The 24,972-nt window shown below is 42.8% G+C and overlaps 1 protein-coding gene across 3 annotated transcripts in view; it reads left to right on the top strand.

Moving 5' to 3' along the window:
* SP1 (Sp1 transcription factor) overlaps positions 1-22,254 on the top strand; it is a 36,821-nt gene extending 14,567 nt beyond the window's left edge. For all 3 annotated transcript variants that reach the window (XM_063119659.1, XM_063119661.1, XM_063119660.1), the window contains exons 4-6: positions 8,232-8,400; positions 14,592-14,791; positions 17,751-22,254. In XM_063119659.1, coding sequence (XP_062975729.1) covers positions 8,232-8,400; positions 14,592-14,791; positions 17,751-18,070 — 689 coding nt within the window. In that variant the 3' untranslated portion in view covers positions 18,071-22,254. The remainder of the gene's footprint in view (positions 1-8,231; positions 8,401-14,591; positions 14,792-17,750) is intronic.
* Positions 22,255-24,972: the final 2,718 nt, after the last annotated feature.

The following is a 24,972-nucleotide window of genomic DNA, read 5'->3' as shown; positions in this document are numbered from 1 at the left end:
GGGGAGTGCATGCCTTGTTTCTGAACAGAATAATGCTCCTACAGCTATTTTGGGGGCTGACAGGAGCCTGATGCTGCTGTCCCCATGCACCTTGTTTCCCAGCAGAATAACTGGGATTTCAGGGGAGATGACACAGACCAGGTGGAAAATGCAGAAATGGCTGTGGTGGGCCATATTTTACTAACCCGTGAACTACAAGGTGAGGAAACAATAAAAACACTTATTAAATGAGGACCGAAGAACCTGTGGTCCTCAAGATATTGTTGGATTCCAACTCCTATAACTCCGAGCCAGAATGGTTGATGGGAATTGTCCAACATCATCTGGAGGGCTACCTCTGCTGTGTAAAAAAATCCCCTGTTTTTAATCCTTCCTCCTACCTTTCTGTACTCTGCCTTAGATCAGACTTCAGATATGGAGCGATAATAGCTTCTCTTTTTCTTGTACCACTCCAGTCTGTTTCGTGTATGTGTGTGTATATATATATATGCTAGTTGGCACGAGCCCAAAATAAAGTAGCAGAGCAAGATCTCGTTCTATTTTATTTCTTTATATTTAAAGGAGAGGTTCTTAAGACATCTAGCCATTTGGCACTGCATTGGCAGATTTTTGACTTTTAGGCCCTAGTTACTAAATTTGATACTTAACTAGAACAATTTCTATTGACTTGGACAGCTTTTAGGTTTGATGTGGAGCACTTCAGGCAGAATGAAATATTAACGATACAGGGGTGTACAAAGTAGCGTTCAGCTAATTTGTGAACCCTGACTAGGGATTCTTATTAGCACATAGCAAAATTCCATGCTTTAGCTTTCCCCTTGAGGGATAATAAACTGGGAAAGATGCTGTTAGAGAGGCAGTGTGTGGCTGAAATAGGTATCTTGGCTTGAGTGTTATCCAGTCCCAACTTGCTCCACAAAGAAAAGTACCTCAGTGAGAAGAAGTGGAAGTTGCTTGTCCCTTAACTGCCTAAGCGAGCAGCTTCAGCCCTCAAGATTTCTAGGTGCAACCCTCACCCTTTGGCTGCTTCTAGAGACAGCCTTTTGAGATATAAAATCAGCCATTCATAAGCCCCACACCACCCTTAAGAGGTCAGTGAATGCTCAGGCTCTCTTGGATTTTAGTTTCCTGCTTCTCTGCCAGCTCCAAGAGTTTGAATGTAGCTTCTGGACAAGTAGCCAATAGCTGATCCTCTACTGTTTAGCCTAACTAGAGTGTTAACTAGCCAAAACTGATCAATGACCTGGTTGTTGGAAAAGACTACCCTGGCCTTGGTAGCCATTTCAGTATTTTACAGCTTCTTTATTGTTTGAACATTTTAGAAGGTAAATAATGATGTCTGCTCATTTTTGTCTGATTGTACAGATAATTCAAGGTTGATGCAGAAAATCTGTTGCTATCTGTTTATTACAGCTATCTTTCAGTTATAGGATGGATCTCAAAAAGCCCATGAATTGGCTTGTGCTGTGGTATTTAAAGGACTTGGGCAAAGTCATATATTCAAAGTGGTAATTTGGGAGCATGTGAAATTCAGCGAAGTGTTAAATCACCATAGTTTCCCCTTTCCCATTTGTTTATAAATTTTAGCTGGGTTTTTGGATAGTGTTGTCAACTGAATAATTTTTAATTTAGCATCAATTTTTAATTCATCAATTAGACTTGCATATTAGCAGCTCTGCAATATAGGTTCCTTTTGAAGTATTAAAGGAAGGGCATTGGGAATTTTGTTAGGGTGGAAAGGAGGATTTTTAATATTTTCTCTTCCATTCTATTTAACAGTAATGCAATCTATCTAAAATTGTCTCAAGAAATAAAGAATGTGTGCTCTTAACTCTCAGACCCATTGATTTAAAATGGCCATTGCTTATGAATCAGCTAAAGATTTAACTATGCTACTGATAAATGTCATGTTTTCGCCTCATCTCTGCTATTTGCCATGAAATTGAACTGAATTGTGTTTTTGGATAGGATTTGGTAACCTTTGCTCCCATGTTGGACCATAGTCCTGTCCATTGGCCATGCTGGCTGGGGCAGATGGGAGATGGAGTCCATGTAGGATCACAGTGCACCATCTTGGCTTTGCATCCTTTGGTTCTAATAATAGAAGTAATTTGCTGTTTGAGTAGATTATCAAGAGTTTGAATCTTGTGAAAGTGTGTATTATCCAGATGTAGAGACATTCAGAGTAAAAGTCAAAGTAACAAATATCTGATAACAGACCACTAATTGTTCTACTTCAGTGCTAGAAGTTAAGTGACAAAATAGGGATGCAACATTTTCCTTATTCCTATTTGCATAGCAAATACTGAGGCTTGGAGATAGGAACAAGGCATGCTGGTGCTTGTTCAGAATCTTATGTTTTGTTCCTTGGTTGCAAGAGCCATCACTGTTTACTTTTAGCCATTGCATTAAGATAAGCTTGTAGCAATCTAGGAGTAATGTGCAAGAAATAAGTGAAGATCTGCCAAGGAGTAACTGCCATCTACACCTAGGATAATTTGGGGACAAAAAAGCAATGCAAATGATAACATGCATCCTGTTTATTAGCTGTTAGCAGCAGACTGGGCTGGTGTTGGTGGAGAATCCAGAATCCTAGGAGCTGGCTTCAGGTTCTCGGGATTCCAGTTGCTGTACATTTTTTCAGTCTTTTCCTGTTATTACAGATATAATGGGGGAATCTTGGGTAATTTACAGCCCTATCTGCAAGCAAATGAAGGCAAGAGTATTTGGATATAAGCAGACTTATTGTAAGGAAAGAAACTACTTAAAATTAAGTATTAGAAGGTCTGTGCCTTATCTAAATTCTAACAGTTTTTGAAGATTGACATGCTGGTTTCACTGCCATTGATAGGACTCTTAATTTGAATCTAATTGTCTAAAATGTTCAGTAACTATATCGAAGTATTGTATTCTTGTTCATAGCTGTGTACTTGTTTCGATGGAAATCAAGATGTTTCAATGGCTATAACCCACCCTCTCCCCCAAAAGAGTAGGTGCCATATATGTGTTTAAGCAAACAACTGAACAAATGAAAAATTTGAACTAGGTCATATAAATAAAGACAGACTACTTAAAATCTGTTTGTAAACTGAGTGCCTCATACTTTGTGAATCTGCACTTTGGGGCTGTAGCAGGCGTAAAATAGATTTGAACTCTTACTCATTCAGGGATGTGTTTGCTTCTTTCCCGCTGTAGCTAGCTGAGTGTGTCTGAAGTTGAATGTGTAATTGCTGCCTGGCATGGCCTACTCTCCATTTACCTTTGCATGGTGTAATAGTGTAATGCCTGAGGTGTCCAGTCACAAGTGGACAGTGCACTGAGACTGGTGAAAGGTGTGGCATAAGAATCCCATCCTCTCCTCTCAGTTAATGACTTGTCTCTAGAGTTCATTTGACCTTCATGGAAGGCAGGGGAAGCAGCCATGGTGTTTTTTTTGGCTAGGATTTAGCCTGGTACTCTCAGTATTACAGATGGTGGGGTAAGCTGAAGTCCCAAGAAGTCACTAAGGCTTGGTTTACCCAGACAGCAGAATGAGGTGGTAAGAGGTTTGAAGTAGAAGGGTGTACTATGCCACTTCAGGAATCCCATTTTTAACACTTCCGTTTGTGGCAAAAGCATCTGCAGCTAGAAAGCTAATGCAGCGGGGAGCTGTCTAGGATAGAACCCCTTTCCTTGTTATGGTAGGGTTGTGTGGTTTTAAGCATAGGGGAGAATTCAGAAGTTTGGTTTCCCTCCTCTACCACCTGTAGTCTGAAGTAGTACAGTCCATTCAACCAGCTCGTTCCAATTTTGTTCTACTCCTTATGTAGGACATAGGAAATTTGCTTGTTAGAACAAAGCTCCTCCCCACTTTGAGCGATGAAACAGGCTGTAGCTCTTGAGTGCCTTTACCTGCTGTACTAAGTGGGTCACTTACACCCCAAGGCAGGACATTTATGCTGGACCTGGTATTGGTATATGCCCTCCTTCCAAACGTATGTGCCTGTATGTAGACATGCATATGTGCGTACACACACACACACACACACAGATGTGCTTTCTTTTCTCCCAACTAAAACTGGGGTGGAGGCTGGGGGCAGGGGCAAGGTGAGACTTAGCTTTTATGTAACAGTAAAACGTGAGAGGTTGGCAGGTTTTTGTTTCTGTCGCTTAGAATCCTAGAATAGTAGAGTTGGAAGGGGCCTGTAAGGCCATCGAGTCCAACCTCCTGCTCAATGCAAGAATCCACCTTAAAGCATCCCTCACAGATGGCTGTCCAGCTGCCTCTTGAATGCCTGCTGCTCTTAAATTCAGGAAGTTTTTCCTGATGTCCAGCTGGAATCTGGCTTCCTGTAACTTAACTTGAGCCCATTAGTCTGTGTCCTGCAGTTTGGGATGATTGAGAAAAGATCCTGGCCCTCCTCTGTATGACAACCTTTCAAGTATTTGAAGAGTGGCTGAGAAAAATCTGGTGCTTGGGCATGTAAGTCAAACTAGATTTGAAGGTCATTGTTGCCACTTTTTACAGGCAGCATACAGAGAATAGAATGAACATTTAGCCAGGAAAAAGTAGCTGTTGACTTTATGTAGACCCTTCACATCATCGGCACTTGACTGAAAAAATTGCCTGTTAAAATCACATTTCTTTTGTTTGCTTACAGCAGCCTTCTCCAATCTGGTGCCTTTCAGATATGCTGGACTACAACTCCCATTGTCCCCAGACTGAGAATGATGGGAGCTGTAGTCTAGAACATCTGGGGTGCATCAGTTCTGGTAGTTTCTACATAGAGCTGGAATTTTCTGTAGAGTGATGAAGTGATGCAGCAAAACGTTGTTACTTCTACAGTAAACAATTCAGACATACTGGTTTTACAAGTCTGGTGTTTGTGCAACCATCCGGCATTATTTACATCAGAACTTCCTTGTATGCCATGTGAGTGCTCAGTACATGTTTGTTAACAAGGAGGCTAGAGCATATTACTCAGATATAATGAAGCAAAGATTATTTATTTACAATAGGGAATGCTATTAAATTGGTAGTCTAAATTCCCCTCTACACTAGGATATGTTGTTTGTTTTGCTGTTGAAAACAACAGAACAATTAAAGGATATTGGAAGTTACATATTCATGTCATTAAGTACAATTACTCTGCTGCAGTCCCAAACTTCATGTCTATCACATTTCTCCTGTGTCAGGTATTCTCCCCCGATCCAAATGGTCCCCAAAACAAGTGTCATCTCTCACCAGTGGCTATGTTGGCTAGGGCTGATGGGAATTGTAGGCCAAACACCTGGAGGGCCACAAGTTGCCCACCTCTGTGAGAAGGGAATCCAAGTCCTGCCCCCAAATAAAAGCTGAACTCAGCAACCTGTAAAAAAAATGCACACGTTTTTAGAATTTCTTTTGCATAAACCTGCAATTTTAATGTATTCTTCTCCATGTCTTAGCAGTGGGTCAGTATCCCACTGTCAACCTCAGAAATGATTGGGATTTTGCAAGCATCCCCTGAGAGTACTCACTAAACCTTGAAGGCTTTTGTGAGCACTCAAAAAAAATTCTGCCCCCCAAAATTAATCTCCCTCCCTTTCCTTTTGCAACCTAAGGTTTGAGTGGGGGCGGGGAGGATGTGCAAGCCTCCTTATCTTTGATTGTGAAAGGAGGTAACTGGCAGTAGGATGGAGGCTATTTCACAGGGCAGTGGGTGTTTGCCTTGGTTGCAACCCCTCAAAGCAGCCACTGTACAGTGGGGATATTAAAAAAGCAAAGATAATTGTGGTAGTCCTTGAGGAAAAGAAATATCCACAGTTGGGCAATACCTTTATAGGTCCAACCAAAATTCCACAAAAATGTGGAACCTTTCGAGTTGTCCAGAATTCTTCAGCAGGCTAAATAGTGCAAAAAGAAACAGAAAAGTCCAGAAATTTGGGCAAATGTGTGGGCCACATTGCACCTTTAGATAGGCCCAGCCTCAAAACAGAGATTCCAAACTGAATAAATTAGTTAGTGGTAGTTCTTGCAGGTATTGGATTACATGTAGCCATGCATTTTGGGACAGAGGAGTAGTTTTATTTACAAGAATGTGAAAGGGTGATCATATAGTCAAGTACTCCTGTTCAAATTCATGTCCCATTCTTCATTAGTTTGGATTTCTGTAGCATCTTTACAAGATCTCCTCAAGGTAGGACAAGGCTGAGGCTGGAATAAGAATAGTTTATTATCTAAACTACCTAGAAAGTTTGCAGCTGAGAGGAGCATTCCAGTTCACGCTTCTGGTATATAATATTCTAGTTCTTCATGAAGGTTTTCCTGGATCCAGCCAATTCGCCGCCAATGTATTGGACGTGTTGTCTTGTGTCACCTGCATGGTACTTAGCCATGCAGTCCACAATAACCACATGAATGGAAGACGTGCATGTTACTGGAATAGCAGAGGAGGCGGCAGCTATGCTGCTGTAGGTGATTCTGTAAACTGAGCTGAAGGGAGACTGGGGGAAGTTCATCTTGATTTGGGTTATGCTTAACTGCTGGTGTAGTGCGGTTGCAAAAGAATTTCAGCTGCAAATTAGGAAGGCCTTGATTTAAATCTCACCTTGGCCATATGCTCACCATGAGATTTTAGGCGAGCTGCTCTTTCTCAGTCTTGGCCTTATTACCCCTTTTGCAATGTGGAGAAAATAATATACTATGATAATAGCCTTGGCCTATACCAGCCTTTCCCAAGCTTGTCCCCTCCAGACATTTTGAACTACAACTCTTGGCATTCCTGACTGTTGACCATGCTGGCTGGGGCTGCTGGGAGTCAAAGTCCAAAATATCTGGAGGGCACCTGGTTGGGAAAGGCAGGCCTATACAGTGTGGTATAAGATTCCTGAAATAACTGATGTGAATACTATATGAAGCGCTATCTAAACATGGTACGTTTCTGACCTGGGACTAAGGTGTGTGCTAAAGGTAGCTCACAGTGCACTGACCCCAAATGGGCCCTGAGGATCATTCCCATATAGAATAATGCTGCGACTTTGTCCCATACTCTGAGCCCTGTGACGGAATTTGCACGGCAAGCTAATGACTGCATTGACTTTAAGGAGCGATTGTGTATCTTCTTATAAATAGGAGCCATGTTGCAGTGCTAACTATGCAATAACTATTGTAGGCTCCTAAGGGTTTTATGCAGGCCTCCGCCCAATGGAAAGCTGGACTGTCCTCCTGGCATATGCTAATTGCCTCTGAAAACAGATTGCTTAGCCTGCTGCATTTTGCATCTGTTACTATTTGTGCCAAACACCTCCCCCCCTCGGTGCGTGGAAATAATCAAGCAGCGTAGCTTATAGGGGAATAAACTATTTGGGAAGTATAGCTGGGAGTTATGGAAGAAGCAATTAGACAACATCATAAGCATGGCTCAATAAAATGGAAACGAAAATTGATAGGCTTGAAAGCTTCCCACTCCTCCAGTGGACCCCTCCCTTTACGAAATGTTTTATATCCTCGGCTGCATTTGAAAACTCATCAGTGCTGCGCTATAATTCCTATGGTTTTTTTTAATTGGATATTGGCTTTGGAGAAAGAGAAAGAGAATATGGTGCATCGGCTGGTAACAGATGATTTTTCAAGTTTATGTATCCTTTCTGTGATCACAGTAATTAGCCAGCAAGTTGGCTCCCAAAAAACCCCTGATACCTTCCTTAGGAGAAAGCACTACTTAAACTATTGTCTCTCCCAGCCTGCTGTATTTATTGCTTTTCCTTGTTTTATTGTTGGGGTGGTTCACATCTGCTTTGCAGATTAGCTCTCCGGGTGCTACTGCAATCATTTCCAGCTAAACAGATTCTTTAAAAAAGAAAAAAAAACCACTTTCTGTTAATCCCAGCATTTTGCAACTTCCTAAACAAAGAAACTTGAACAAAACAATAATGTGTAAAACAAACAGAAAAGCTTTGCAATCCATAAGAATCTAGGCCCCAGTACAACCTACCATAGTGGTGGGGATCTAGTTGAAATATATTCCCCAAATGTAGGAAAATATATTTCAACTAGAGCTTGAAATATATTTTAGATTCTTAGTAAGGATTTATTGTAAGTTAACTGTGGGTTGTTTAACCTATGATTAATCTATAGTGTCTGGGTTATGTAGCAGAACACCCCCGGCATCAGTTTTAACCACATAGCCCTTTTTTAGGTAGGTTGTGTGTACTTTTGTTGTTTGGTCGCCATTTTCACAGTGGTAAAAACCCAAAATGTTTTCCTGCAGGTGATCATAGCACCCACCTCAGCCTTCATGGTACTGGCGGTGATGGGCTAGCTGATGATGGCACCACCCTGGAAGAAGGGGAGACTAGTCCAGATGCCCAGCCACAGCAAGGCCGAAGAATGCGTAGAGAAGCATGCACTTGCCCCTACTGCAAAGATAATGAAGGAAGGTAAGATTGTGAATGCATAGCATGCTGCAAATTCAAAGTGTGCAGTTGTGCAAAGGTCAGTAAATGAGAAATAGACTTGTAGTTCTTGGGTAGCTTTTTGCATCCAGAATTTCCATAGTAGCTAATCCATTCTGTTGGGGAAGTTAGTCTTAATGTTAGAAGCCTGAAATTCTTAAACTTTGGGGCTCTTTAATATATAACCCCACAAAATGGCTCCTGAAAGAAACCTGAGAATTGCATTTTGTGGAGGGGGAGAAATCTCTGCTGGAGGTAGCTAGCCCCACTTCCTTTCCCTGAACTACAGTTTCCAGGTTCTTTGGGAAGAGGGATTGACTTCATACTGTGTGGTGTAGAAGTGCAGTGAGTGTCTCAGGACAGATGTTATTCATCCAGGCTGTAGCTGTATCCACTCTGCTGCAAGATGACAGCGTGTTAAGATGTCTGGGTGAGGTGCCAGCAATCTCAGGTGAAGTGGTGCGTTTTATAGCCCTGTCCTCTTCTGTAGGTAAAACTTTGTGAGGCTTACATAGTGCATTGATACTTCCTGTGGGCTACAGTCAGGCTGTGTTGACTTCCCTATTAATTGCAATACTAAAACCAACAAACCAACAACTTTCCTTGCTACTCTAGGAACCAATGGGTATGCCTCCAGGAATAGCTGTGGATGGTTAAGTATTCTCTCTCCCACCTTTTGCCATATATGTTGCATACTTTACCCTCCACATTCAGTTTTCCAAAGCAAGGTTAATACAGCACCTGCTCTCATCATCCAATAAATGAGCATAGTTAACAGTGCTGCAGATTTCCTTATTGTGGAAAATTCACTTTTTTGTTGTATCGCGCAAGTTTCATGTCCTAGTCACAGGCAGTTGGTAGTATATGTAGCTTTACTTTGAAGATGCGGATGGAGGTGGCAATTGGCAATAGTTAGACAGTTTGTCATCTGTTAGATATCTAGAGCACAGCTACTTAAATTTATTTATGACATCGAGAATTTCACTTTTTAGTCTCTAGTTTCTCAAAATGCCTTCATATTAAAATAATCAAGCACAACTTTTAAAAACTGCATAACTGCCACCTAAAATAGCATTAACAATTTAGATTTAGAGTGCTAGCATTTGAGATCAGGAGCTTCTCCTCGTAGTTGTAGAAGCTATTGATATTCTCCTTGAACCCTTGAAATAGGTTGGTCTTTAAATCTATATAAGTGAATTTTAAAAAATAACCTGTCCACTGATTTGAGAGCCTGAGTGGGAACTATAAACCTGGCAAGTGATCCTCTCTTCGGTGGCTTGATTAGTTGTGTAGCTGTAGACAGTGGCTCAGACACACACATTGTATGGAGATGGAGGATTACCTCCGGCGAGAGCACAAGGGCTCAAGGGCTCTCGGCCTGAGGCTCTCCGCCGTGGGCGCGAAGCCAGTCAAACGGAACTTCTACTCCAGAGGAAAACCCCAGCCGCGGTCCAGTCGCTGCCACTTTCTGATTCAGGACACAATCTTCTCATTTTCTCCTCTCAGTTCTTTTCTCCTCATATCTGTTCCTTATGGCTTGTTCCAATTTCGTCTCTCTTAACTTAGTTCCTATTCGGTGTCTCCCCTCTTCTCAGCTGCCTTTTTCGTGTTCCTTATGGAACTGTCGCTCTGTTGCTTCTAAGGCCCCTGTCATTCAGGACTTGTTTATCTCTAGGTCTCTCCACGTCCTTGCTCTTACTGAAACCTGGCTTCCCGCCCATGATACCGCCATCTCTGCTGCCCTCTCTCTTGGAGGACTCTCTTTCTCTCACACTAGTCGCCCAGAGGGTCGGGGTGGTGGTGTGGGTCTTTTATTATCTAGTTTGTGCCAGTTCCAGCCTCTCTCCATTCCACCATCACATTGTTTCTCCTCCTTTGAGGCACATGTGGTGAGGCTTTTCGCTCCATTGCGACTGCGGATTGCAGTTCTGTATCGACCCCCAGGCTCGTCCTCAAAATTTATCTCTGATTTTGATTCGTGGTTGTCCTTTTTCCTCTCTGATAACTGTCCTACTCTTATTTTGGGTGATTTCAATATTCATGTGGATGACCCTCAAGACGCTGCAGCTCTACGATTTCACTCATTATCTTCCTCTTATGATCTTAAGCTTTGGTCTGATGTACCCACACATTCCCTTGGACACTGTCTGGATCTTGTTCTCACTCGGAATTGCTCTGTTTTGGACTTTTCTATTGCTCACTTTCCGTCGTCAGATCATCACCTAGTTTCTTTCAATATTACTCATAATCCTCCTCCTTCACGTCCCGCTTCTCGCTCTTGTCGTGACTTGCAATCTATCAATTATGAGGCTTTTTCTCAGTCTCTAGCCTCCTCTCTTCCTTCTGTCTTTTCGGCTGTCTCCTTGGACTCAGCTGTCTCCTTCTTTAATTCCTCCTTATCTTCAACTCTTGATAATCTTGCTCCATCTACAACTCGGATAGTCCGCCCTTCTCAACCCCAACCGTGGCTCACCTCTTTCCTCCGCTACCTTCGCTCTTGTTCCCGGGCAGCTGAACGCCTTTGGCGTAGGACCAGGGACTGGGCGGACTTTGTCCATTACAAATTTGTACTCTCCTCTTTCTCTTCTGCCATTTCATTGGCCAAACAGCAGTATTACTCAACGTTGATCCAGTCAAATGCTAGGCATCCTCAGCGGCTCTTTGCGTCCTTCAATTCTCTTCTGAAGCCTAATCCACCATCTCTCCCCGCCTCTCTGTCTGCTAATAACTTTGCCTCTTTTTTCAATGCTAAAATCCAAACTATTCGCTCTGATCTAGCCAGCTCTGCTCCTCTTCCAGTTCCTGTTCCTCATCTGTCAGTTCCTCCTGCAAATTTCTCTGCGTTTCCTTCGGTCTCAGCTGATGAACTGTCTACAATACTGCGCTCTTCGAAGCCTTCCACTTGTTCTCGTGATCCGATTCCTTCTCGCGTCTTTATTAATCTTATCCCTGCTATCCTCCCTTCCTTGCTTCATATTATTAATTTTTCTCTGGTTCATTTCCTTCTGCTTTTAAACACGCTACAGTCTCTCCTATTCTCAAGAAACCTACTCTTGATAGGCTATCTCTGTCTAACTACCGATCTGTCTCTTTGTTGCCGTTTGTTTCAAAGATCCTGGAGCGTGTGGTCTACTCTCGTTGTCTTGATTTTCTTTCTAGTAACTCTGCTCTGGATCCTTTTCAATCTGGATTCCGTCCTTTGCATTCCACTGAAACAGCCCTTACTAAGATCACCAATGATCTTCTTACTGCCAAGTCTAAAGGCCATTATTCCGTTCTTATTCTCCTTGATCTAACTGCAGCCTTTGACACGGTTGATCATGATCTTCTTTTAGATTTCCTTCATGACCTTGGATTTTGTGGCTCTGTCTATAACTGGTTTGCCTCTTATCTAGCGGGTCGCTCTTTCAACGTGTTGGCTAATGGCAGCTCGTCTTCTTCTTTTCCCCTTTCAGTAGGGGTTCCGCAAGGCTCGGTGCTTGGTCCGTTGTTGTTTTCTTTATACATGTTGCCCTTGGGTAATCTTATTCAATCTCATGGCCTCCAATATCATCTGTATGCCGATGATACACAATTATATCTTTCATCTCCGGATCTTTCTTCTGATGTTCACGATCGTATCTCGGCATGTCTTTCAGATATCTCAGCTTGGTTGCTTCATCGTCGTTTGAAACTTAATATGGCAAAGACTGAATTGCTTGTTTTTCCTCCTAAACCTTCTCCTCATCTCTCATTCTCTCTTACTGTCAATGATGTTACACTTACTCCAGTCAAGGAAGCTCGTAGTCTTGGCTTTATATTTGATTCCTCGCTCTCCTTTATTCCTCATATTGAGGCAGTAGCTAAATCCTGTCGTTTTTTCCTGTATAATATTGCCAGGATTCGATCATTTTTGTCTGTCTCTTCTGCCAAGACTCTTGTTCATGCATTGGTTATTTCTCGGTTGGACTACTGCAACCTTCTTCTCACTGGCCTTCCTTCTTCTCACATCAGTCCGTTGGTTTCTGTTCACCACTCTGCTGCTAAGATCATCTTCTTGGCTCGCCGCTCTGACCATGTAACTCCACTTCTGAAATCTCTTCATTGGCTTCCAATTCACTTCAGAATCCAATATAAACTTCTCCTGTTGACCTACAAAGCTTTTCACTGTCTAGCTCCTTCCTATCTCTCCTCTCTCATCTCACACTATTGCCCCGCTCGTGCTCTTCGCTCCTCTGATGCCATGTTTCTCGCCTGCCCAAGGGTCTCTCCTTCCCTTGCTCGGCTTCGTCCATTTTCTTCTGCTGCCCCTTACGCCTGGAACGCTCTTCCAGAACATTTGAGAACTACAAGTTCAACCACAGCTTTTAAAGCTCAGCTAAAAACTTTTCTTTTTCCTAAAGCTTTTAAAACTTGATTTTGTTCTGACTTTATACTGTTAGTTTTACCCTACCCAGTGCCTGTTTACCCTACCCTGTGCCTGTTTGCATTCCCTTCCCCTCCTTATTGCTTTACTATGATTTTAGTAGAATGTAAGCCTATGCGGCAGGGCCTTGCTATTTACTGTTTTCTCTGTACAGCACCATGTACATTGATGGTGCTATATAAATAAATAAATAAAAATAATAATAATAAAACACAGTGCTGGACTCAATGTAAGGGCTGTCATATTGTGAAAGGGGTTGAGATAAGAGATCAGGAACGCAGATTCCCCATGAGGAAAGCCTGGTGTGAGTGGGAATTATTTGCTTAGAAGTAAATTCAAGGGAGATATGTTGAGTGCCCTTCAAAAATATTAAAAAGGATGCCAGGAAAAGAACAAGTCTGTTGGAAACATGGCAGTTGTTTGTATTGCATGAAGGCAGACAGGCTAAATGCAAAGCAAAAGCAATTCACCAATGGAATGTGCTGTTAAGTAAAATTTTGGTATCTTCCATTATTGAAAGCTTTCAAGAAAAGGCCAGGCAGCCATCTGTCAGGGATGCTTTAGGTTGAGCTCCATATGTCTTCTCATCTAATAGATGATTCACACTTGTTTGAGAGTCTTTCTCCACTTTCATTGGAATCCTCTGGAAGAGAGCAGACTTCTTTCCACCAGTACAGTTTGTAGGGAAGGAGGCACCTAGAAAGGCTTAGCCACTTGCTTTGCGGCATAAAAAGTAGCTGCCACCTATCCATCCTTGTCTTGTCTAGCAGCTGTAGCACTGTGTTTTTTGAAAGCAGCCATGCCTTGCTTTTTCTGGAAGCAACTGCTCTCCTTAGGAGACGAAAGCAGCTGTTCTCAGAGTAAGCAAGCCATGACTATGTTCAAAAAGTGGGAGTGAAAGAGGGGTGTACAAAAAAACCCAAAAAACCCAGAAGAGCAAAGGGAGAGGTAGGCCTTAAATAGGTGCTTGAGCAATTTTGTCTGTTTTGATCAGGGGTCTTCCTTGGGCAAAGTGTTTTCAGATGTCTGGTGCCCTAGATCAGGGGTGGGCAGAAGGTAGACCTCTGGGTGATTTGAAGATTTTGGTAAGGATATGTGTGGCTACCAATTGTTTAACAACAGCAGCAACAAAACTGCTTCCCCCATCCCTCTTTCCTAAATTAGACTGCTTAAATGAAGAAAGCTGGTGTTTGTGTAACCAGGAATGGTTTTTTGTGTGGAAGGTTTGTGAGCTCAGTTCAGTTCTGGTACTCAAAAAACAACAACAACATAAAAACCCTTGGCTTGGAATTCTTTAATTCAGATTTATTGTCTTTTGCTCCTGGCTCTGGCTAGTGGATCTGGTTTTTAAAAAAAGTAGATTTCACAACTGTGAAGTCTACTCAACCCTGTCTTAAGTAAAACGACTCATTCAAGAACATACTCTGAGAGATAAAAACAACTCGCATATGAAATACACTTCCACTCAGTGAAAAAATATTTTTGAGCAAATTATTGTTGGGTGGAGGGGTAAAACACACAAAGAGCTTTTACCCCTGAAGGAGACTATTCATTGAAACACAACTTACCTTTACATAATAATATATTTTCCAAGCGCCAGCTTGAAGCCTGCCTTTCCCTTTGCTGTTTGACTTTAAAAGCAAGCAAACTATACTGCAGCAACCATTCATGAAGACAGTGGATCAGTGCGTATGATGGAAGCTCCTTTTTGCCCTAGGACAAGGCAGACCAGCCTGTCTAGCTCTGACTGTCTGTACGTTACTCTTTTTAGAGGCTCTGGGGATCCAGGAAAAAAGAAGCAGCATATCTGCCACATGGCAGGCTGTGGGAAAGTGTATGGGAAGACATCTCATCTGCGAGCTCATCTTCGGTGGCATACTGGGGAACGGCCATTTGTGTGCTCTTGGATGTATTGCGGCAAGCGCTTCACACGCAGTGACGAACTGCAGCGGCACAAGCGGACCCACACAGGTATGTGCAAGGATCTGGCATGGCTTGAACAAGCAGTGTGAGTAGCTTGGGGTGAGGTATTAGTTCAGCACTGATTCAAAGGTGCACTAGGTATAGGTGGTACAGTGCTTCCTGGTTTAGTATAATTTCAAAATGCCCTAGGATGTGTGTGTGAATTGCATGTCTGAATTCTTTCCCAAGTGAATTAACTCCTCCCTGCTTATGAAAAACTTAGCATGTCAGGGAGAAGGGTTTTAGCTCATGCTTCTTCCTACACCCTGACTTTCTGAATACAGAAGGGTTTTTTAAACATGGGAAAGTATTAAATCAGGAACTCTCCCTCATCTGGTGTCTGAACTGGCACAGTTGAGGAACAGCTGTATCATCTGGCCTTTTGTACATTTGAATTTGCACTTGGGCTCCTTACTCAACTGCTAGCTAGTTCAGTTACATTGCTTTTCCAGAAAGCTACAATTTCTGCAAGCTTTTTAAAATTGTGGGTACAGAGCCAAGGCATGCCTTCACAGAACAAGTAACTACTGGTACAAGCAGCTCTGCTCTTGGGAAAACCACATATACAGCCCCTCTGGTGCCAATTTTGGGAGGTGGAACTAATGCTTCCCTGGCTCAGAGGAGTTCCAGTGGTGGAATACATTGCTGTAAAATGCAATGGCATGTAGAGATAGAAAGCACTCCGGAAAGAATGTATTTGCGGAATTGATTGATCTGCCTTTCTAAAGGCAGAACCATACTCAAGGCAGCTCACAGTAAGATATGTAAAAATACAGTAAAAGCAAACTGATATTAAGGAAACAAGGATAGAAAAACAAAACAAGCAATGTGGGCAGGCTTGTCTGTATGATGAATCCAGGAATAAATATACTTGATTGCATTGAAGCGCTCAAGGACTACAAAAGCTCCCTATGATGCCAAAAATGAGCTCTGGTTCGTATAATTGTAAGTTTGCTCTGTAGCCATGTCATGCTGTTACACTCAGTTTAAAAGGCATATAAATGAGCCTTGATTGGAAAAGTGAGACAGACAGGGGACAGTGTAATAACCACATGTATGAGAGAGGGTGGGTCAACCACATTACCATATTCTTCAGCTTAAAAACCTCACTAGCTGTTAGCCTAGCGAGCAAGGTTTTGTTTTAGTGCTCTGCCTTTATCAGGCTGAGAATTGTTTATGCCAGGTAAAAACTTCTTTGAGTCCTCTGTAGGAGGGTCATGCAAAGCTAAGTGGTTTTTGTATGCAAGCTATCTGTGCGGACAAGACTCTTTTGCACCAATCGCCCTTTTCAAGGCTGATCTCATTCAGGGAAATAGGAGGAGTAGAGAGGATATCCCAGAACTCCTTAATGATGGGTTTCTTGCACATTCTTGGCTTGCCACTCTCTACCCATACATGGAAAGTAACTGCTTTTGGCCCCATTCAGAAAACACCTTAAACCACAGGTTTAACCACAGTGGTTAAGCCAGAAAGCCTGGCTTTGTTCAGAAGACACCATAAAACACAGCTTTAACCATGGTGAATAAAGCAAAAAGCCTTACTCACCATGGTTAAAGTCGTGTTTTAAGGTGTCTTCTGAACACAGACTGGCTTTTTGGCTTAACCACCATGGTTGGGCCCATTTAGTCCTTCTAGAGGGCAAGCAGCCTCCCCCTTGACAATGGAGATAGGCACCCAGTAAAGCTAAGCAATGAGATGTCCTTTTCATAGCATGTATTCTCACTCCTGCACTCTCCACATTTGTATTTAATAATAATAGAAATGGAATTAAAAATAGATTAAGAGTTAATTTAAGTGGGGTAGCTTCAGTGTGAAGAAGCTGTATTCAGGCACTTGGTGTTTGAAACGATGCACTCCACACTTTTGTTCAGAAGCCTCTCTTTCAGAAATTTATCATATGTAAAACAAATTTAGTTGCCTTTCCAATATTTGCTCAAGGCAAAACAAATGACAGTAAAAACTAAAATACATGACAATCAAAACCTATTTCATAGAATGGTAAAAGCAAGTTACCATACACCAGCAAGTATACTTGAGCAATTTTGGAAAAGTGATTAAAATACTTCTGGAAAATAAACACATAGAGAGATGATGTAAGACAGACATCCCTGTTCAATTTATTTTATTTTATTTATTTTTATTTTAAAACATTTTTATAGTGCCACCTCGCCATTTCTGGCATTGTGGTGCTTTACAATAACACATAAAACAATTTCCATTAAAAACCCTCAACCCCCTCCCCCAAACTCTTGTGAAAGTAAAAACGCCTTACAGAGGCGTTTAAAACAATTGACAGTAGGAGCCTGTCTAATCTCTGGTGGCAAACTGTTCAAGGCTGCTCTACAAAATAGGTGCGTCAACAAAGAAGGCTACCACATAGGGCAGGGGTAGGCAGTCTGGTGCCCTCCTGATGTTTTAGATTCCCAACTCACATTGGCTCCAGCCAGCATGGCCAGTGGTTAAGAATTAGGGAGGGTACTATGTTGCCAGCCCCTGCCATAGGGCATGGCCTATCTCAGTTTGCATGTGGATGAGACCTGGAGCAAAGCCTTCTCTGCAGATCTTAAGAAGTGAGGAGGTTTGCATGGATGAAGGCTTCTCTTGAAATACATTGGTCTTCAGGCATTTACGGCTTTAAAGGTAAATAGCCAGCACTTGACTTGGGCGCAGAAACAAATAGGTAGCTATTGTATCTGAGCTAGAATAGCTGTAATAAGCCCTTTGCAGTTAGATATTGTTAGTCCTTGTGCTCTGCAGTATCTGAAGCTTTTGAGCCATCTTCAAGGGCAACCCTGTGTACAGCCAATTTCCAATAATTCATACTGGAGATTCTTAGATTAGGAAAATAGTGGCTGGGTTCCATTTGGCTTGGCACATTTCTTGCTGACTTTCTGTAAGCAAGCATTTCCTGGTGGAAGATGTCAGAGTGAGTGAGTCTGTAGAGTCTCATGTACATTTCCTTTCTTAGGAGAGAAGAAGTTTGCCTGCCCAGAGTGCCCCAAGCGCTTTATGAGGAGCGATCACCTCTCCAAGCACATCAAGACCCACCAAAACAAGAAGGGAGGTGCACCCAACAGTGTGGCCATGGATGTGTCTACCGTCTCCATGGATGCGGGTGCTTCTGCAGAGGGCGCTGGTGGGGCAACGCCGTCGGCCCTCATTGCGACCAACATGGTGGCCATGGAAGCCATCTGCTCTGAAGGCATTGCACGCCTTGCCAGCAGTGGCATCAATGTCATGCAGGTGGCAGATCTCCAGTCAATCAACATTAGTGGCAATGGATTCTGAGGCGCTGCGGACTGCATGGTAGCAGTGTTGTGCAAACATGGGATTCTCAAGGTAGCAATGGGTCCAAGCAATGAGGTCTTTCATTACACAAGTGGTGAAAGATGGGGACTCAGCTGCCCCACCCAGCCTTCAAACTCCATTTCAGTCTCCCAGGAATACTATGTGCAGAATAAGGCCTGCTTGCTGTTCAGGTCAGCTCTCTTAAAGCCTTATGTGAAAGCCTGGGGAAATGGGGACGGCCCAGAGCTGTTTGACTCATTTTGCTTCGCTTCCCCCGCCTTATAAAAGTCTCTCTGCCCCCCTTATTAGGTACCCTGGATCCCATCATGCCTTGGTTTTAAATGTATATGATCACTGAAATACTTTTTAGCAGAAAAAAATCTATATTATTATAATTATTATAATTATTATTGTAATTATATAAAACTATAAAATATGTTCATTTTGATGAGAGAAGTTAAAATTGCTGTGACCAAAGTTTTTGGTCTTCTTTCGAATGCCTTAACTTGGAACTCCTTGAGCTGTTAGGCGGCGCTCAGGCTTATGTTCAGATGCTATATTACATTTTACATTTGTATCTATAACAACATTTAGCTTTTTGTATGCTTGGCTTTTAAGTTTGTTTGTCTTCCCCACCCCACCCCCAGCTGCTCCATTGGGTAGGGGGGGAACCAGTTCCACCTCTTACTTTTTTAACTTGTTAATTTTCATTTTCTCCATTAGGAGAGAGGCATGTCTAAGTTCCCATCAACTATTTTTTCCCCAGAGTGATAGGGTCCATGACCCATAATGTGTTCTGATTTTGCGGCGGGAAGGGGGCACAGAGGAAAATGAATAATTGTGATTATGTTTGAGGGCGATATTAGGTCTGCAGTCACTTCTAGGTCTCCAAATGCTACGAATTTGGCACCAGCAGCAGGGAAGCCCTTTCAGTTCCCAATGTAAAGCAGTCAGAATCTCTTAGGATTCTCACAACTGAGGTCCAGGTAACTTGGCATGCAGGTGACGATGTGCCAAATATTTTGTGGGGAGCAGTGCTTTTTTAAAAAAGTGGGCTCTTTACATGTGTGTTGTTGGCTCAAGTAAGGAAATCTGTTGTATGGGGCAAATTGGATCCTGTTTGGGGTTTTGTCTCTCTAATAGGCAAATATGGCCGTGTAGTAAAAGAAGAACTTTGGGCGTTAGCTCAAGCTCTTGCTTTGTGATGAAACACTCTAGCATTTCTCCAGTTTTATTGAAACTGCCTTTGGCAGTATTCAGTTAGGTTGTGGGTCCAAATAACCCAACCCTTGGCCTTGCTGCCCTTCCTCGAGAACTAATTCTCATTTGTAATTGCTCTTCAGCACCTTAGTCCTTCCCAACCAACTTGTTCCCTCCATTAATTTGTGCGCACAACGTCACGAGGAAGTGCAGCTGAGTGGTGGTGGCTGGCGGTCAACACAAGCAGTGGAGAAATGTGTGAGGGCCAATGTTGATGGCAAAGGAAGAGACAGAATGCTAGGAGGGATGCTTGGAGAGGCTTTGCAGGCCCCCTTTTGAGGCAAAGGACTGTGATCTGTGCATTAACAAGCCTCTCAACAGTTTAGGTCCACCTTCTCCAACCAATGTGTTGGAGTGGAGCTCCCATGATTCTCTGCCAGCATGGCCAAAGATCATACTGGCTGGCAATTATGGGAGTTGCAGTCCGGCACATCTCCAGGGCACCAGGTTGGGGAAGGATGGTTTAAGTATTTTCCCCAGTGCCCTCTAGCATTCAGCCTATGGAGCTGGTCATTCTCTCCAGTACCATAGTTGGCCATACCTTTGGTGCCATATCTTTTCTCTTTCCTCTACCTCTTTTCAGCTGTTAATTAAAGCAAGGCAGCTCTTTCCCAAATGTGTTATTGGGACAACTCACCTTCACTTAGTATTGTGGAAAAATAGTAAATATTGAATTTCTGGAACGTGGCAGCTTTTGCTAAACAGACCTCATGAGGTCTGCCTTTAACCTTCTTCATTAGCAGATACAGATGTTTGCCTCTGTGTGCAGGCCACCCTTCCTTGCCTTGAAGTGCTCACAACAGGTCCATAAATTGTGGCTGGGCTCGGCAGTCACCATTTTGTTTTATTGCCCTTGCTTTGCCCCCAAGTCCCGCCATAACTGCACTCCTCAATAGCAACAGCACCAGGTCACATCTTTTCTCTCTGGCTTCCCCCTACTACTCCAATCTCTCGTGCCCCCGCTGCTCCTCCTCCCATGTCCTGCTACCTCCATTTGCCAGCTTTCCTTCTTTGGGCCATCACCCCCTGACAGTAGCTGAACTCGACAACATGTCCTTAATCCTGTCCTGGGAACAGCCTTGCTAAAGCAGAGGTGGAGGAAATGGCTCTTCATCTCACTTAGGAGATTGCTGGAATGAAACATAACAGTCACCACTGCTGCCTGGCAGCTGTGTCTGTGGACTCCTGGTGTTTGCTTGGCTTGTGTGGAGTTGTGCTTTTATGATCTGTGATTTCAGATTACCTAAGCAAATCTGCTTGGTGTACAATATTTGTTGAAATGAGGGGGAATGGAAACCTTTCTTTAGGTCAAAGGTAGTCACCGAAGTTGTGTTCAGGTTTTCTTCAGTTCTCAAAATCAAAACTTCAGCAACAGGAAAATGTAATGTAAAAGACAAACTGTGGTGTGAGTTGGGTCTGTGGTGTGTGCAGTGTAGGCTAATGATCGGTCTGAGTTGGTCATCTTTTCATTGAGGCAATAAGATGAGCCCCTCTTGCTATGAAAGGGGAGGGAAACGTGTCGTTTTGTGACACTCAGTCCTGACTCCCCTTTCTCACTGTGCTCTTGGTTCAATTGGCACAACTTGTCATGCATATATTGAGATGGAAAGACCAGGGCTACATCAGTACAAGCCATTCATAATGAATTAATAGCTAGACTGGCAAGTGAAAAGTGGTGTGCCTGTGTGTGTGTGTGTGTGTGTGTGTGTGTGTGTGTGTGTGTGTGTTTCATGATCCTTATTAAAATCGAACTTCCTGTATCAGCAAAGAAAGGGACACCCTTGCATCCAGATGTCTTGTGTTCTCCCTATTACTGATGAAAAGTTTTGAGTAAGTGTTCATTTACATGTGTACACTAAATCCCCAAAGATACGTTGATATCCAAAAGAATTAATGACCCTGGGCAACAGACTATTCAATAAAACCTATTTAATAAAATCTGGAATTGCACCTGTAAAAGCTGACCCTCTCCAAGCAAAAGTAAAGAGGATTATTGCTTTATGCACACTATATGCATTTCAGTCACTTATAGAGAAACTAGTGAAATTTATAGTGGCAAACGTGGGAAGGGTTGTTCATCTTATTGTAGTCCTGTGAGAAGACTCACAGGACTAAAATTAGTCCTGGGGGAAAACTCCTCCTTGAGGATGTATCTCTGCTAGACCAGATCTGTAAACAGTGTGCCCTTCTTAATGCAAGATCAACTTGTTGGCAAAACAAGGGATGATTTGGCGGATGTGTCTTCTCTGAACCAGAGTCAAGAGGGGTTTCTGCGCAACTGGGCTTTAGGGTCATTCTGACCAGAGCTGGGCATTCCAAAGAAGCAAGTATTTTAGAAGAATGAGTGACTCTGTTAATTTTGAGCATTTAAGTCTGCTTTTACAATGGCAGATCTCAGACTTCTATCAAAAACAAGGTAGCAATACTGTTACTGAAATGAACTGAATGCATGCATCCTTTTGGGATGGTGGAGGAAGTAGATGTTTTAGGTAAACATATGCCATATGAATGGCAAGCAGCAATGCAAAACTACTCCAAAATACAATTTGGTGGTTTCTTACTCCTTTAATCTTAGTGCTTCACATTTATCTTGACAGTTTCTCTAAATATTCCTTTTTTCTTGTCTCCTTGAATGCCAGAAACTGTTAATTTGTAATTAAATGTCCTCAGTGTTAACTTTCTAAGAAATGAATTGACCTCTGAAATGTTTGGGGAAAGGATATTCCTGCAATCTATCTCAGTCATACTTTTTGTGGGCTGTAGACCATAAGTGTTCACCCAGTGCCTTGTCCATCTGCACAAAAATGTCTATTCATATTTCTTATACACATTTTCGGTAGTTTGAAAACATGATACACTTTCCAGGGGATAGCCGTGTTAGTCTATTACACAAAAAGCAACCCACAGTCTTGTGGCACCTTAAAGTCTAGCAAATTTATTCCGGCATAAGCTTCTGCAGTGGACAATGTCCACAAAAGTTTATGGCAGAATAAATTTGTTCATCTTTAAAGTGCCTCAAGACTATATTCTTTATATCCATAGGATGCCTTCTTCATTCAAAGTGTTGCGTGTTCACTCACAGGATCAGTGTGGCAAGGGGAAGGAACCCATCTACAGCCTGTGGCTAGAACTCTTTTATCACGTCAGTGATACCAGGGCTGTTGTGCAACAGATTTTCCATCCCAAATATCTATTGGTCTCTCACTGAATCTTCGGGTTTGTTTTCTAAAGAGCAATATTTTTCAGCTTTGAGTTACCACAAGGGGCCGCAAAACAGAAATTGGTGTTTCCAGCCAGTGATTGAAATCCAACACAAGGAAGGGAAGAAGTTGTTGGTATAAATCTCTCTCCTTTAGTTCTTTCCACCTTTTTTGGTGGCAGTGGGGATATATTTTTATATAAAGAGAGTGAAAACATTTGTATTTTTATAACAATCTATAAAACATTAGTAGCTATGGCTGCATCAGAAGAGTTATGCCTGGGAATATTGGTGATTTTAGATCCCTTGGTAGAGTGCAGTATTTATTTTATTCCAAGGTGTTTTTTTTTTTTGTTTTTTTTTTGTAAACGGTGCCTCTCTGAGATACCCCAGTGGCAGCTGCTGTTGTGCCTGCTTGCTGTATGCTACTGGTTCTTTCTATGTACCTTTTTGGGAGAATTGAAGTCCAAATGAGCCCAAGGTGTCTCTGCATTGTCCAAAGCCACTTATCTGCAGTATTATGCTAAATGTTTAGTAGAGCACTAGAGCGTGTTCTCTTCGCAAAGATTGTGTCTTACCATACTTACAATTTCTTTCCCAAGTAACCTAACTCCCACCCACCCCAAAACCCAAGAATGCTCCTTTCCAATTTGGTTCTGATCCATAGAGAGGAAATCCTACATGTTCAATGTAGGCAGTATTTTTTGCCCTGATTATAAATACTTTCTCTGAAATGGGTTCTCTTGTCCCATGATCGAGCCAAACAGCAGCAATGGAAACTTTGTTGCGGGGGGACAGGGGAGCCAGTGAGTGCCTTTTGGAGGGGTTCTAAAACAAGTCTCCAGTTTAAGATCTAAATTTTCCTGTGGAAATTACCCTTAAGTTGAGACAGCCCTCTGCTGCCTCTGTTTGGCAGACTCGCTTGTGACGCTGTTTAACAGCCCTGTGCTATGGTTACAATCCTGCATGCAATTTGAGCTCCTATTTGGAGCTGGCGTATGTGTGTGGCTGGGACGTGGACTGCCATCTGTATCTTCAGCATCTCTCATGTTCTTCCTCTGTTTGCGAAGATGGATTTGGCATTTGTCTGTTTCGCTGTAGCCCAGTACACAAGCAAGGGCTCTGATCCCTGAAGTCTTAAATTCCTAGTCCAACAACTCCTCGCCCCCGTCTGCTTACACAGCCCAGTCGTCTGATGCAAAGTGTGTGAGTTACTGAGGATCCCTGCTCCCCCCTCACCACAGTGATGTCTCTTAATGTAGCAGAAGCCCCATCCCTCTTTATTGGGTGGGGAAGTAAGGAAGGCACTGCCAAAAGCTCCTGGTGTGGAAAGAGCCGATCTTAAAATCCACCCTGGGGTTTCAAAAAGGGAGTTGTCCACACTGCTGAGCAGATGCAGCCCCCACTTGGCGCTCTCTCTGCCTGTCTGCTTTATCGGTTTTGCTTCACAACAAGTTCTGCGGTGGTGCAGCCTTGTGCCCTTGCCAGGATGGCACTGTGACTCTTGGTATCTGCAGCTTGAGATGGACTCTGTATACATACACACACTGCCCAGTTTTAAACATGAAAACTGAGATAGAAGCATCCTTCGCTATGTATAAAAGGCTCAGCTATTTGTGTTGTCAACGCAATTGGCAGGTTCAAGTGGTTAAAAAAGCAACGTTTTTTTTCCCTGGGCTGCTACTTTAGGGTGGGTGTGGTTACCTTATTGAGTGTTCCTCACATTTGATCAGGTGGGGTCAGTCACTCGATACATTTAGGAAACTAGCATGTCCAGGAGAGACGTCCAGACTACCCTTTTCCTTGACATGCTGTGTGTGTGTGTGTGTGTGTGAGAGAGAGAGAGGGGTGGGTGGGAGGGGGAGGGGGGTGCATTCATGGGGAATCATTCAGATATGCAGGTGTTAGCTAAGTCTCGGGAAAGCTTTACCACTTGAGCCTGCTCATTGTATAAACTGGCCCTTAACTCAAATGGGCAAACAAAATAAAAGAAACACATGGTATAATCTTTAATATCTTAATATCTTACTTGCAATGCTCATATTTGGGGGTGGGGGGAGGGGGAATCAAATGTGCCTTTTCTTTTATATACAAGGATTGTATCTATAGCCAAGCCAGTGCCATCAGCCTTAAGAGACTCTTCTCTAGCATTCTGTGCCTTGAAACAGCCTTTTCTAGCTTTAATCTTGTCACAGTCCAGTTTAAATGGGCAACAGGACTTCAGTAATTAACTTATTTTTCCCCCTACCCCATCTGGCAAAAGGATGAGTGCTTGCTTTCTGCATGTTTTGCAATGGAAAGTGGGGGGTGGGGGGAAGGTTTCTGCCCAGTTGCCGTTCAGTCATTCACAGACTTTGCTAATGTTTAATAAGCATTTTTCATGATCTCCGATAGCTTGTAATCCTCTTCCGTAGTAACATGGCTGCCTCTATATCCTCTCCCA

This window comes from Elgaria multicarinata, chromosome 3 (assembly GCF_023053635.1).
Source record: "Elgaria multicarinata webbii isolate HBS135686 ecotype San Diego chromosome 3, rElgMul1.1.pri, whole genome shotgun sequence".
Lineage (NCBI taxonomy): Eukaryota > Metazoa > Chordata > Lepidosauria > Squamata > Anguidae > Elgaria > Elgaria multicarinata.
Note: the sequence above shows the minus strand (reverse complement) of the source record. Positions and strands in the feature narration are given on the sequence as shown.